Below are 15,361 nucleotides of genomic sequence, written 5' to 3'. Positions count from 1 at the left end.
TTCCGATACACCCTCGGATTTCTTCCGACGGACTCCCAACAGGCTCCTGGTCTTGTGGCGAGTTCAACTAGTCTTTGGCAAGTATCCGAATCTTCTTAGTGATCTCCACGAATCTCCGACGATCTTTCCGACGGACTTCCGAAAACTTCGACAAGTCCCCGATTCCTTCTCGGTTGGTTCCGGCAGCACTTCCGACGATTCTTTGGACTTCTTGTGGACCCTCGAACACCCATCGAACTTGACTCTGGTAGACTTGCTTTATGTCTTCAAGCTATCGTAGTTAATCCTGCACACTTAACAAAACTTCGATCGAGACAATTAATACAAAGCAATAATCAAGTTGTCCGGCATGTCATTGGTCTTATGATGCTTCGTCCGATTCTTCGGCGCATCGTCCTCTCTTGCGGCCTATTGCCCAATCGGCCAGTTGACTCCGCAACTCCGATATCCTTGGCGCAATACCCGCTCTTCTTAGCCCGATGCCCGAATCCACGGCCCGAAGTCTTCTGTCGATACGTCGACCGATCCACCGGCCCTACGTCCAATCTTCTGACATGTTCCTCCGGCACAACATGATTTTTCTGCTTTAATTGTCTCATCCTGATCGAAGCATCCTGCGTCACTCAAAACGCAGATTAAATCATAAACACATATCAAGTGGTTTCATCATCAAAATACGAGATTTAACAATCTCCTCCTTTTTGATGATGACAACCACTTGATGACGGAGTTAACCTTAACTCCCGGAGTTTAAACAAACTCCTCCTATCAATATGTCGTATGGATAGAAACTCTTGGATTAAAAAATCCAAGCAACATATCATGATCAAATCATGACATGACCTCAACATACTTCTCCCCCTTTGTCATCAACAAAAAGGAGAAGTTCCAACTCTGATGTATTTTGAAATATCTAAGTTCAATACAGAAACATAGTATCAAATTTCATCATCATGCAATCTAGCATTTAAAGATGTGTAAGTTTAGCATGTTTGCTTTTCTTGCGATAGCAACTGATTACTTCTCTTTAGACTACTAGTTAGCAATTTTCACGATATGCAAGTTGTAAGCTAGCAAATTTTTGCTTCCTTTGCAATGTTTGAGCTAGCAATTTTGCTTCCGTAGCAAGTTAGCATATTTTGCATTTTGAGATAGCAACTATTTGCAATTTTTGTTTCTTACGATAAGCAAGCTTATCATGTTCAAGATAGCAAGCTCTTTCTTCTCTTTTGGGAAGTGTCATTTTTACTTTTTTGCAAAGTGCAAGCTAGCAAAATGCCAAACTAGCAAGAAATAATGTTTTACATTAGGCAAGTGGCAAGTGTTACATTTGCATCTTCTCTTTAGATATGCAAGAAGGTAATCAAGTTTTTGCATTTTCTTGACTTGTGGGAGCTTGCTATCTCCCCCTTTATCATTGTCAAAAAGAAGGGAAGACCCTTTCCCTCATTTATGACAAAGGTAAGTATCAATCTTATTTATGCATTATTATATTTTTAAATTAAAATATGCACATTTTCAAAAACCTTATATTTCATTCATGCACGATATTGAACAAATCGATCAACATTATGAGGATATCATACATGATACTAAAATTTTTAACTATTTATCAACATTTTGATCATGATATTAAACATTCATCATTTAGAGCATTCATGATACAAAACATTAAATCAACATTTATAATACATCATTTTAGCAACAACTCATAGTATTTTAAATCATAATTTATATCATATGCAACACATCACATCATAATTAGAAAGCACAAGTATTGCATGCATCATTGCAAATCATAAATGTTTCATATCATGATGGTATCAACTTATCAAATTATCTCCTACCATGCATGATCACAACTTCTCCTCATTTGTATTTCATGCATAATTTCATTCCATCACATTAGGAATATCAAAAAAAATTTGGTGATGAGATATTATTTCATGAATATAATAAAATTCATATAGCATATCATGGTTTATTAGAATTAGTCTTCTTTTTGGTAAATAGCAAAAAGAATAGTAGGAGAGCAAGATCTAAATTCATGCATATCAAATATTCAATCATCAAAATCATGATTTATCTAGAAAATTCTTCTCTTTAAATATTTGAAGAGAGAATCATGATGAACATTCTTGATTTACATAAAGTTTCAAAACATAATTATTAAGATCATGAATACTAAAAGACTATGAAACATTTTGACAAATCTGCTTTTAAATAGAAAACAATCTTGATTCATTCAATAGAAAATTTAAATTATAATTATGAGAAATCAAGATCATTATTTCAATAAAATCCATTAAATTCAAATCATTTTAATAATTCATGAGATTCATAAAAATAATACAAATGGATTCATCAAAGTCAATAAGATAGAGAAAAAGAATTTTCAAGAAAAATACTTTTCTCTATTTAGTTGTTTCATACAAGCATGTCTTTGTCCGTTTTGTGCCAAAACATATATATATATATATATATATATATATATCATCAATCATTTAGGATCGAAAATAAATTTTGTCATAAAAACTATCAAGACTCCAATCATTATCTCAATCTATACATCATAAGAACAATAAATTTGCATTATAGACAATCTCATGTTTTATCATTCAAGTTAGCATATGTTTTTGCAATTAGCAAGCTAACAATTTTATTTTTCTTTTATAACAGTGATTCAATCATATCATGCGATAAACATATCATAATTACAAAGAGTATTGAATCATAAAGAAAATCAATTTATGCATAAAATGTTTCTAGCATCAAGGTACATTACCTCAAATTGTGGGTATCAAAAAATCAAGAGAAAATAGCTTAATTATTCATTTTGAAAAATGTTCTCTTTGATAAAAACGAGAGAATCATTATTAACAATCTTGATTTACAAAATGAATACTCAAGTTATAATTCCGAAAAATCAAAAGAAACCGTGATTCATTTTAACAAATCTCCTCTTAAATAAATAATATAAAGAATTCTTGAGAAATCATGAAAAAGATAGAATTCATTCAATCTAATAAGAGAACAAAACATTAATTCATGCATATAGAATCTTGACTTAAGCATAAGAAATCTCAATTTATAAATTTTAAAAAATCAAGATAAAACCCATTTAAGTTATCAAATCAAGATTATTTTCAAGAGATTCACAAAAGTGATACATATAGATTCATTAGTTTCCCTTTTTGAAAAATCGATAAAGTCGAAAAAATAAATTTTTTAAGAAGAAACCTTTCCACTTTTTAGTTGTTTTAATTCATGTGATTTATTTCATTTATGTCAAATAAAAACATGTATCATGTTTAAAACCGAAAGTGTAAGATTTATTACAACAAAGATCAATAAGGTACTTTTATTACGGTAAAAATCAATAATCCGTAAATCGCAAGATTCATCATGCATAATTTTGAAATTTGTTAAGCATGATCATTATGCAAGACATAAAAAAACATGGTTTCAAAATGTTTAATATTTTTATTACACAATTTCATCATTATGCAATGGTTTTATGAACATAATTTGGAATGATTCTTATAGATAACTAAAACTTCTTTAGTTTTAATTTATATGATTGACTTTATCTTAGCTCAAATTTTGTTCTTATGTCAAAACCATACATTATGTTTGAAAACCAAAGACAAGATTCATAAAAAAATCATTAAGTCTTTCATTCAAAAGTCATGCATCATCATTAAGCATGATATTAAACTTCTCAATATTTTCATCAAGCATGGTTTCAATCAAAATCAAAAATCATCAAAATACACATTCTTACTTTTCAAGCACACATATAAGATTAATCTTACTAGGTGTACAATCATTAGATTTATATCTAACATTTTATTCCTAAAACATACAATTATCAAAATTTCGAGCATGATCATATTTTTACATTTTTATTTTTAAATAAAAAAATTAAAAAACATCATGAAAAGCATCATGTAATTTCAAAGTAAATTGGGGGGATTTTGATTACCTCATCGTTGAAAGTGGTTAAGGCGTAGTTTGCCACCTCGCCTTTCTTGATTTTTTCCTTGTCTTCGGAGGAGCTCCATTCATCCCAATTCTTGTTCTTTTTCTTGCGTTCAAAGCAAGCAGTTCTATTCTTTTCGTTCTTAAATTTTTGTTTCATTAACTTTTTAAATTTCTTAGTGAGTTCGAGTTCACCATCACTTGAGCTTATGCTCGAGTGGTCTTCATGTGTTCTATGTCCCAAATCCTTCCTGTCCTTTGGAAGGTTGTTCTCGAGTTCCCTTTTTGTCACATTGTTCATTTCGTAGGTCATTAGAGATCCAATAAGTTCTTCAAGAGGGAATGTTTTAAGGTCCTTGGCGCCTCTTGAATGGCCGTAACTTTTGGATCCCAACTTTTTGGAAGGGATCTTAAGATTTTAGTGACTAGTTCAAAGTTAGAAAAACTTTTACCAAGAGCTTTGAGTCCATTGATGACATCCGTGAAACGGGTGTACATGTCTCCGATGGACTCACTTGATTTCATTCGGAAAAGTTCGTAAGAATGCACAAGAATGTTGATTTTGGACTCTTTCACTCGGCTAGTACCTTCATGAGTGACCTCAAGAGTTCTCCAAATATCAAAAGCCGAATCACAAATCGAAACGCGATTAAATTCATTTTTGTCAAGTGCACAATATAAGGCATTCATAGCCTTTGCGTTTAAAGCAAAAACCTTCTTCTCTGATTCATCTCATTAGCTCATCGGAAGAGAAGATTTTTGAAATCCATTTTCGATAATTTGCCATAAATTCAAATCCAAACAAAGTAAGAAAACTCTCATTCGAGTTTTCCAATAAGTGTAGTCCGTCCCATTGAAAAAGAGAGGACGAATGAGAGAGTAACCCTCTTGAAAGCCGAAAAGAGCCATTTCTATTTGGGTGTTAAACCAAAGTAGAAAATCGTGGCTCTGATAACAATTGTTAGGATCGGAGCGGCACTAAGAGGGGGGGGGGGGGAGTGAATTAGTGCAGCGGATTAAAACTTGTAAGTTTGAAAGACGATTTCGAAAACGCGTAGAGATTTCGATTTGACAATGAATGACTAGATAAAAGTAGCTCGAGTAACATGAGAAGATGAAAACCGAAAGCTTGCTGTTGTGTAAATAATGATTTCGGAAAGGTAAGTACTCACACATTCAAGGAACACACCAATTTAAAGTTGTTCGGTCAAATGACCTACATCCACTTGCGAAGCTTCTTCGATGAGGCTCCAAACTTCCACCAGCAAATCACTTTGAAGGAGAAGGACAAATACCCCTCTTACAACCTTTTACAAGTGGTTCACCCTCGGATTTCTTCCATCGAACTCCCAGCAAGCTCCCGGTCTTGTGGCGAGTTCAACTAGTCTTTGGCAAGTATCCGAATCTTCTCGGTGATCTCCACGAACCTCCGTTGATCTTTCTGACGGACTTCCGAAAACTTCGGCAAGTCCCCGATTCCTTCTCGGTTAGTTCCGGCAGCACTTCCGACGATTCTTCGGACTTCTTGCGGACTCTCAAACACCCATCGAACTTGACTCTGGTAGACTTGCTTTATGTCTTCAAGCTATCGTAGTTAATCCTACACACTTAATAAAACTTCGATCGAGACAATTAATACAAAGCAATAATCAAGTTGTCCGACATGTCATTGGTCTTACGATGCTTCGTCCGATTCTTCGACGCATCATCCTCTTTTGCGGCCTATTGCCCAATCGGCTAGTTGACTCCGCAACTCCGATATCCTTGGTGCAATACCCGGTCTTCTTGGCCCGATGCCCGAATCCACGGCCCGAAGTCTTCTGTCGATACATCGACCGATCCACCGGCCCGATGTCCAATCTTTTGACATGTTCCTCCGGCACAACATGATTTTTCTGCTTTAATTGTCTCATCCTGATCGAAGCATCTTGCGTCACTCAAAACGTAGATTAAATCATAAACACATATCAAGTGGTTTCATCATCAAAATACGAGATTTAACATTCACATGACACATCCTTTATTTACAAGCCTAAAACGATCACTAAACCCAACTAAAATGAAACTATTAAGCTTTCGGTCATCTCTCTACATGCTGTGGAAAGCATGAACAAACAGGAAGACACGGACATACATAAGTATTATATCAAACATCTTGTTTAGAACTTTATCCGTGACAACTTGGAATTCATATTTTCCGGTGGTGCATAATCTGGTTCGATTTGGTAGAGTTACAGTTGGCATACATGCATCTGGAGAAACTGGCAGTACGAAGTTGAGCTGTAATCTTTCCAAGAACTCTGTTTATTCCATTCTTTTGACACTGTTTTGTTTCTTGGAATCATTTGCAGTTAAAAGGCTTTCAGCTTGGATGGGGCTTTCGGATAACAGGAAAGGTGTTGCCCGTCATTTCGCTCACTGTTCATGAGAGGAATATCTCGCGTGTGCTCGCTCAGGTAAAATTTCTGACCAGGGTCGTTCGGATTGAGAGAGGAGTTCTTCGGGAGAATCCGATTAGAGCGAGACTCGGACAGGATTTCGTATGGGCCTGATTTTACCATGCCCAATATCCGGTCTCTAAGATTAGATGAATAAGAGACTATAGATACATGGTAACTAAGGATATACATGTTCGAAGGATTAGATCTTCTTGTATCGTCTAGGGACTATGGCATAGTGGCCTAGTACATCGATAGTTGATGAGTCGAGTGAATTATTAGCAATAATTCACTATATCAGAAGGAGTTCTGACGGAAACGACTCATGGCCATCCGATTGGAAGATTGGATAAAGATTCAATGTGAACGAGATAAAAATTCAGTGTAAACAGGATCCGTTAAGGATATGCTTCTAGCACCTATATAGATAGGAGGACACCCCTCCTATTCTCCTCAGTCTCCTCTCCTCCTCCTTGGCTCCGGCAGCCTCGTGGTGCATGGGGAGAGAAAGATCCCACGGTGATCTAAGGAGCATCGTCGCCGCGTCCGCTGCGTGGATTACCACTACAGAGGAGTATGCTAGTGCTCCTTCATCCTCTTCATTGGATCTGGAAATTCGGGGCGCACCAATCGTCGCACAACGGCCAAGTACGTAACTATGGGAAATCTGGTCTTGTTTTGTTTTCCGCTACGCATGAGATGTCGACTCCTCACGATTTCCCAACAAACTATAATCCCAACATATTATGACTCTAGCTAATCTGGTCTTGTTTTGTTTTTCGCTACGCATGAGATGTCGACTCCTCACGATTTCCCAATAAACTATAATCCCAACATATTATGACTCTTCTAGCTAGAGTCCCAACAGATTCAAACTCTTCTAGCTAGAGTCCTAATAGTTATGAATTCGAAATAAGGTTTCATATCCGGCGTTTACATTCAGAATGCAGAATAAATTATTATTTAAATTTTTAAAAAATAAAAGGGAGAAAACAAGTGTGATGGCTTTTTCTAAATTTATGCATCATTTTCTTCTGTTCCTCGATGATGGATTATTTCACAAAAGAACAAAAAAAAAAAAAAAAAAAAAAGCTTGAGTTGGTGATTCGAAATTGGAGACTTAATTCTTTTTCCCATCATTTCTCTCGAAATAATCGATCCTGTGCCTCCTCCCCCTATAAAACATTCTTTTTTTCTATTCCATGGAATGCTCGACCAATCACATTTTTCTAACGCGATCGGTATCCTAAACTTGTGACGATTAAGATTTAATATAAAATTGCTAATCTATTATCGAACGAGTCACCGTCCGAATCATAATTAAAGATTATTCATGCATCTGTCGGAGGCTCACAGGGGGATGCACCGTGAAGTCTTTAATGTCGTCCATCCACGTGTGCGGCGATCATCACGAGAATCGGATGTGATCATCCATCTACGTGGATGTCTCTTTTCTGCGAGCATTGCTTCAACCGGTTGGCCTTTCGTAGCCTTGCCTGCAACGGCGGTGAGGAAGCTCTATTTATACTATCAAGCTTATCGAAGGGTCGTGGCACGTCTAACCTCAACATGTGGAGACCTATTAGGCACGACGGTGATGTGAAGCAGGTGTCCACGTGTCGACATCTGACACAACCACGCACTATCCTCTCATCAATCGATACATACCTTCCAAATATTCGACCATGAAGCAAACCTTAATTAATACTCACATATGAAATCAGTCTCTTAAACAAATTTATGAAATGTAGTTGGAAATATCTCTTGGTTAGAATTATGTGAGAAAATTAACAACCAAATTTACATTATTTGAATTTTATGTAATTTTTCTTGGAATGCTCGACCATGCACTTTTTATCTTTTGTTTTGATATTGGACAAAGTGGGCACTTTATACTACCGGTGTGGGCTTTGTGTAGCGAAAAGAAATGGTTATGTGTCGGAACGCAGATCTAACATAGAATTGCCGCCCCACGTCAAATGGCGGACAGCCTTTTACCTTGTCGACAGTATATATATATATATATATATATATATATATATATATAAGGGTATAGATCCAAATAAAAAAATAGTAGACTCGTAGTAGTTCCTATTGGAATAGTTATGTTTATATTTAAAAAAATTATATTAAGATTTTTATAATTTTAAAAATAAAATAAATGATCATATTTTATTAAAGTCAATTATTATGATGAAAGATAGTAGGTGACATCACATGTTGGATTGACATCATAAAATCAATAGTTGAAATGATAATTTGAACATCATAAAATCAATAGTTGAAATGATAATTTGAACGTTTCACTATCACCCTTCGCATCAATCTATGTCGCTCGCCTCCCTACCCACTTATAACTCCTTCTAGAGCTTTGCCTTCTTAGTCTTCTCCTATTCCTTCTTTCTTATGATTTTCTTTCAATGCCACACAACTCTTTTTCATCTTTGTGCTCTCTTCCAATTCCAACTTAATTTTTGATATGTTTAATCTATGTCACGCATCTTTTGTTATCATGAAATACATATGCTTTGTCACTAATAAAATGCATCATTATACTATCCTTTGAAATATTTGAATTTCCAAGCAAAAGTGCAGATAAATTTTTGGCCATTAAAAGCTCACACTGAAAGTAGTAGATTAATCTCTCGACATTCGATCAGGTTAATGTCGACAGCTAATACGAGGATGGGATTAAATTTAAATCACTTAAACAAAGAAGACGAATCTAGAAGAATAACAAATAATCTACAGCCCACTGTCTCAGAGAATATTAGAAAACAGGATGGCCGCACCTTGGCTGATTACAACATCCAATGTTGAGAACATGGTTAATGTTCTGAACACGGCGGCAATAATGGCCACGCGAAAGTTCCTCTCTCTCGTCGTCCTCCTCGTCATCGACTTCTGGATGTTGTAATGGTCAGTTCACAAAGCTTCTGTTTCATTTCTCAATTTTCTTGAAGGTCTGTGTTTCTGGTTAGCGACAGAGATGAACCACTAGGATCATTTGGGATAGTACAGATGAAATATTTACTACTTTTGGCATTACAATTTTTTTCTTTATTTACATCTTATCCTGCAAGATGGGACTACTATATTTTATTTATGATTTCTACTTGCTGGACAGTTCGAGCATGATACAGTTCTGATTCCTCGGGAGACATCTTGGTTTGGATATTATCCAGATGGTGCCTTTAACCCAATTTTGCCTCCACAACAGGTGAGGAATACCTTTTAATGTTTTTTAAAAGCAACAAATGTTTTGTTGCTTTTGGGTTGCAAAAAGCAACAAATGTTTTGCATATATAACATTCTGGAATTAGAGCTCTAAACAAATGGTTCAGTTAATCCGAGAACTCAGGGGATCAAACAAGAATCAAAGCATCTTCCTGCTACTAAATTATAGTAAAATCCAACTGAAAAAATATATATACATACCATTCACCATTTGTTCCTGATGGAGACTTCAGCTGATCTTCCAGAATCTGCCCTTTCGTTTGTTTGTTTGCTGCAAGACAATACATTCGATTTGAGATTTAAAGAACAATGCCATAAGAGGGTCAGAAGACAGGTCCGATAAGAGGTAAAATACCTTGATCTGATTCAGATGTGTTTGAACAACCCATTCCAGCTTCCGATCAGTTCAGTTGGCAATTAGAGAATCCCCTATATAAAACAGCAGAGAAGAAAAGTTGATCTTTATTAAAGCACAACCCAACCAACCCATTTTGGCTGTACAAAAGCATCTCCTCCCTCCACGTTCCAGAAAGGGCAAAAGAAAAATATCATATCAAAAATGATATCTACACCGACTTATCCAACCTAACACACCAAAAGATGGGGAATTATCTTCTTCCTGTTTTATAACTATATACTCTTTTGCCTGATCACATATATAAGAAGATAGTAAAAAATTATGAAAAGCCGTTTAAACGGATCCAGCTCGACGGCAAACACCTTCCAGAGCTTCCACAAACATGCCGGAGAACCCTGTCGACGCCTGAAACACACCGGGCAGGCCCGTCTGTATGTTGTTAAGGGTCATCGACCGCGTGACCTCGACCGCCTTAGCATGCCTCATCATCTCATCTTCTACCTTTCTCCGACATGCTGCAATCTCCGACTTCTTCTCTGCTAATGGGTCGCGCGTGTCAAATACTTGTCCATCATTGTCGTGTCCACCACCTGGGAGCGCAAGTCCAACCATTGAGTAGGACTGGTAATATTTTTTCTCGGTATTCCTCAGTGCTGTAGATTTTTTCTCAAGCTCTTTTGAGTATGTCTCAGCTCGTTTCTTAATCTTCAATTCCTCAACCTGCTTTGTGTAGATGACATGGATGACATTCATGAAACTTTTGACAGCCTCAGAGGCCACTGTGTCAGGCAGTCGATCTAGCGCTTGCTTCCACTCATCACAGAAGGCTGTAAGCTCAACTGCGACAGGTGAAGAATGGTCTTTCTGGGGATTGTCACTGCTAACCTGGAGGAGTGTGAGCTTAAGCCAGCCATACAAGGCATGGACATAGTCATGCTGATACTTGATAAGGCGGTTGAAGCTTGAATGCCATGCCGAGACTGCAGCTTCAAGATCACGGGTTGCCAGCCGATGCAAGTCCGATGTCGACTCGCCAGTAGAGGCACGATTCACAAGACCTCGGACTTGTTGCACAATATGGTTCTGGATTTCATGAAACTTATTCATTTGCCTCCACATATTCAAAAGCCTAAAAGATATTTGACGATTATGGTATTGGTTAGATACAGTTAAACAACTATCCTCCAGTGCTCGTAACTAAAAGCAAGTCTTAACGGTGTAAGATGAAAACAGGAAGAATGTAAAATAAATAATTAAAGATTCCAATGAGGGAAGAGTTACTCACGCATAACAAATCTCGACAAGTTGTGGTGCAAGTTCATCATCGCAAACTTTGGTGATAGCAGAAGATGTGGTAGTGACGGCCTGTGATGTCACTATGATTAGTGAGTGCAATTTCTGTATGGAGGCCTTGGTCTTGTCCAGTTTTGCATCATCCTTTCGCCTATACTCCTGGCTCTGCAATGTTGACAGTTTCTTCTCGTGCTCAATCTTTACACCCTCTCTAACCTGTACACTCAAACAGCAAAGATGCAACCATGATAAGAATACCACCATTGCAAGACCAAAGCACTGTACTGGTTGGAGTGCTTCGACTGCTGCGTTTGAGCCGGAGATAACTGGACGAAGTCTGAAAATTATTTAACTAATAGAAAACCAATTTGAAGACCAAAAGCATGAAGTTAAAAAGCATAATAAGCTTATGGGCATTTCTGCTTCAAAGACCTTTCGCATGGCTTGATCGATGAAAATGTTTCAAATGAATAATATGGTAGTGCACATCTAGCATTTAGCAAATCAGTATTCTTAATTAATCCAAATATGTGGCATATTATGTGGATCTTTGCAATAAGCCAAACTTGTTTACACTTGCAGAGAACAAAGCAGATATGTAAGTGATTTCATCCTTGGTTTTTCAGTTAAAAAGTTACAATATTATCTATACGAGTGTCAGGGTGGAAAATGGTACAACATTCTTTCTGTACTGCTAAATTAGAGCTAGCATAACTATATGATCATCTCCTACTATGCAGCTTAGACTCAAAAGATGAATGCATGAGATAAGCACCAATATCTAACTAAAAGAAATGTAATCATAAGCCATCAGGTACGGTTTATAGATCTTTTCATTTCTAATCAGTCTCTACCATGATCATTTCTAACTAAATCATTTGTCTATATGGATAAAATATTGAACTAGCAAAGGAAGAGTCTATATGCACCTAGTGCACGTAATAATTTGAAATGTCCCTTATATAACCACTGTGATGAATAACTTAAAAGTGGCAAAAAGCAAGTCTCTTAGTGGTAGAAAAACATAAAAGAAAAATCCTAAAAGACAATGATCGCAAGACAATGCCCCCTCTGTATGAAGATAAAGAGGAACTTCAACAAAGTACCACTAAGTAATCCCATTAGCTAGAATCCAGTCATCGCATTTAAAATAAGCCTAACAAGCCACATTCATCATGCAAATTGGTTCTTTGCAAGTGAAATATCTTATAAACTATAATGGGCCAGGCACTGCACCTTTACGTTTCCCTCTAACAGCAAATCTGAAATCAACCTGCAACAATATTTATCTTCCCACCAACTGACCAACCTCAGAAGATGTAAGTGTCAGTCAATCAGGTCAAATGCTTAGGAGATGCATTCTAAGGACTCATTGACCTTAGGGTCTATTACAATCAGAACCATACTAATTATTGGACAGTGTTCGATTCAACAAAATTTCTACCCCATGGCCCATAGGAGTTTCTAATGGCATTACAATTGCTTGGCAGTCTGCCATGAACAGGAATCTGTGAAAGAAATTATATAAAACTAAAACGTTCACTAGAACCGCTAGTGGCTAAGCCAGAGAGTCATATCGTAAAGCAAAATGGAATTTTCACATGGTAAGCTATCGAACCAGGTACTAAAATTGGGCCTATCAAGTTATTGATTAATGTGAACAAGATTTGCTTTGACATGATGGCAAAATGAAAAAGGAAAAAAGATCTTATTGTCACTCAATCTCAAGGGTAAGGATGAAAGGTATTGCCCCCAAGTCCTAATACACATGGAGCGAAGGTAACCATCCATACAATGAGAATTTGGACAAAGATCAAGAAGAGAGCAACTATCGTTCCTCTCATCCTACAATTTCAAGACAACTTAAACTAATCTAGCAAGAGGTCCAGATATTTGCTCCTCAGTTTCCAATGTTAACATCCAGTTCCATGTTTAAAATAATGTTTACAAACTTGTTCTGGCAGCACTTGTTTCTATGTAAATTCTTAATTATATTTCAAGTGCATTTGTCTATCTACAAAAAAATTCCCTTAATTTGCTAAAATGTGCAAAGAATTGTACTGTTAAGGATGAAAATAAAGAATAGCAAGAGCAAACCAAATGTTATCGCCGAGAGGTATAGAAGATACATGATACCTTCACCTCCTCATAGAGCTTCTTCTCCCAAGCCAAGAGCCGCTCCAAAGTGGAGCCATTGCTCTTTCCTCCACCCGACTCCTCTAAAGCCACCGGATCCAGGCTGTACCGAATTGCCAGCGGCGGCTTCGACGTCCAGCTCGAGGATAGCGCGCTCAGTACACTGCTTGAGTGGTACACCGTCTCTGAAAGATGAATAAGATCAAGCATACAATTCATTGAAGCTTCAATTTGATCTCAAGTCTAAGCCCAAATGAAACTTGGGTGCCCTTCTACTTACTCTTGAGCTGCCGGAAGCTACCATCAAATTGGGCATGGCCAATCTCAAGGAGATCTGAGACAGCGCTGCCTGCATCGGCGGCCTTGATGAAATGCTCCTTGATCGCCTCTGCAATCTCCGCCAGACTTTGGTGGCGCACCACCATCCTCAGCTCGGCGACGGCAGATGACAAGGAAGTCTCCTCCCGGCCGCCAGCGTTCCACCTGGCAGACGACGATCCCACCTCCGACCTCGGCCGCAGGCGCGACTTCACCTCCGCCGCCGCGGATGATGCGATCTCCGACGGCGCCGCCTGACTAGGGGCGAAGCCCCCGTAGGCGGATCTGGTGGCCATGCTCTCGGATCTCGAGACCGTGGCCCTGTCATCTTCTTGGTCATCCTCCTGCTCCGGCTCGCCGTCGGATCTGGAGGTTGAGCTGGTGGTGCTCGTGTAGCGCTCGCCCCATTCGCGACAGTGGACCTCTTCTCTTCCTCCTCCTCCTTGTTCTTCTTCTTCCTGTGATATCTGCTCCTCGTCCGATTCGCCCACTTCTTCCTCCGGAGGAAGATGGTGTTGCAGGCGATTCTTCTCCTCAAGCTCGGCCTTCCGTCGTTCGAAGAACTCGGAATCCGGGGGCGACGGAGGGTAGAAGTTCTCCCAGTCCCAGGCGGAGGAAGACTGAGAGGGAGTGGTGGCATACGTCGAGTTCACAGCCGGGAACCGTGGGTGGCCGTCAGCCACGGCGCCGGCAGAGGGCCTATGGAAGGGGGTGCCGGCAACGGTGGGGGAAGGGGAGGGGGAGAAATGGTGGCGGTGGCGGGGGCGGAGTTTAGGCGGCGGCGGCGACGGAGAGGGTGGTGGAGGGGGCTGAAGCGTGGGCGGAGGGAGGGAAGCCGAAGGGGAGGCGGCAGATGATCGGAGGAGAACGGGCGGGGTGTGCTCGGAGACAGCGAGGGGCTCGCCGACTGCGAAGCTGGCGAGGGCGGAACCAGTGAGGCGGAGGGAGCGGAGGTAGTCAGCGTGGGCGGAGGCGAGGTGGTGGCGGGAGCAGACCGCCTCCTTCATGAGGCGGCGCCGCTCCTTGCACCGGCGCACGCAGTCCTCGTTCTCCAGCCGCGACGCCGTGCAACCCATTCCCCTTCCGCAGCCAGCGGGCACGCTCGATGGCGGCGAGCACCACCACGATCAATCAACCAACCAACGGCCAGCGATGGAGCCGAGCGAGCGAGAGACGGCAACTGTCGCGGTATAATTACCGTACATGGAAAGAAAGCGAGATCTCGATAAATAGACCAAACCAACAGATGTGAAGACACTTTATAGAGTATCACGCACCAACAAACGTGCGGTCGTTCCCACCTCACTCCGCCACGCTGCCTTATTCCACCTCGTTCGTATCCGTATAAAAATATCTTATTTTTGACAATTTAATTTATTTATTTGACGGTAAAAGATTTAGGCTATCTGCCTACGTGGGAATCAGCCATCCGTTGGATGCGATCGCCGACAGACCAGCTGAATCCGGACCGTTCGATTCCACAGGGTTCGGATCACCCGCTTTGACCAAAACACCATTCAGGAAAAAGGTTTTTCCTATTGGAGAATTCTGCTGGTCCGACACTCCACATGTTTCACGAACCGGCGCCTCGGATTCTTGG

General features: G+C 39.3%; 1 protein-coding gene across 1 annotated transcript; it reads right to left on the bottom strand.

The window, feature by feature from the left end:
- Nucleotides 1–10,102: 10,102 nt before the first annotated feature.
- On the bottom strand, nt 10,103–15,001 carry LOC135597385 (protein ROLLING AND ERECT LEAF 2-like). The gene is made up of 4 exons (XM_065090251.1): nt 13,724–15,001; nt 13,444–13,628; nt 11,300–11,523; nt 10,103–11,143 (listed from the first exon to the last, which is right to left on the bottom strand). Exons 1-4 carry the CDS (start codon nt 14,835–14,837, stop codon nt 10,348–10,350), a joined length of 2,319 nt encoding a protein of 772 aa, XP_064946323.1. The 5' UTR covers nt 14,838–15,001; the 3' UTR covers nt 10,103–10,347.
- Nucleotides 15,002–15,361: the final 360 nt, after the last annotated feature.

The sequence above is a fragment of the Musa acuminata genome, chromosome BXJ1-11, assembly GCF_036884655.1.
Source record: "Musa acuminata AAA Group cultivar baxijiao chromosome BXJ1-11, Cavendish_Baxijiao_AAA, whole genome shotgun sequence".
NCBI lineage: Eukaryota > Viridiplantae > Streptophyta > Magnoliopsida > Zingiberales > Musaceae > Musa > Musa acuminata.
The sequence above is the reverse complement of the archived record's forward strand: the minus strand, read 5'-3'. Positions and strand labels throughout refer to the sequence as shown.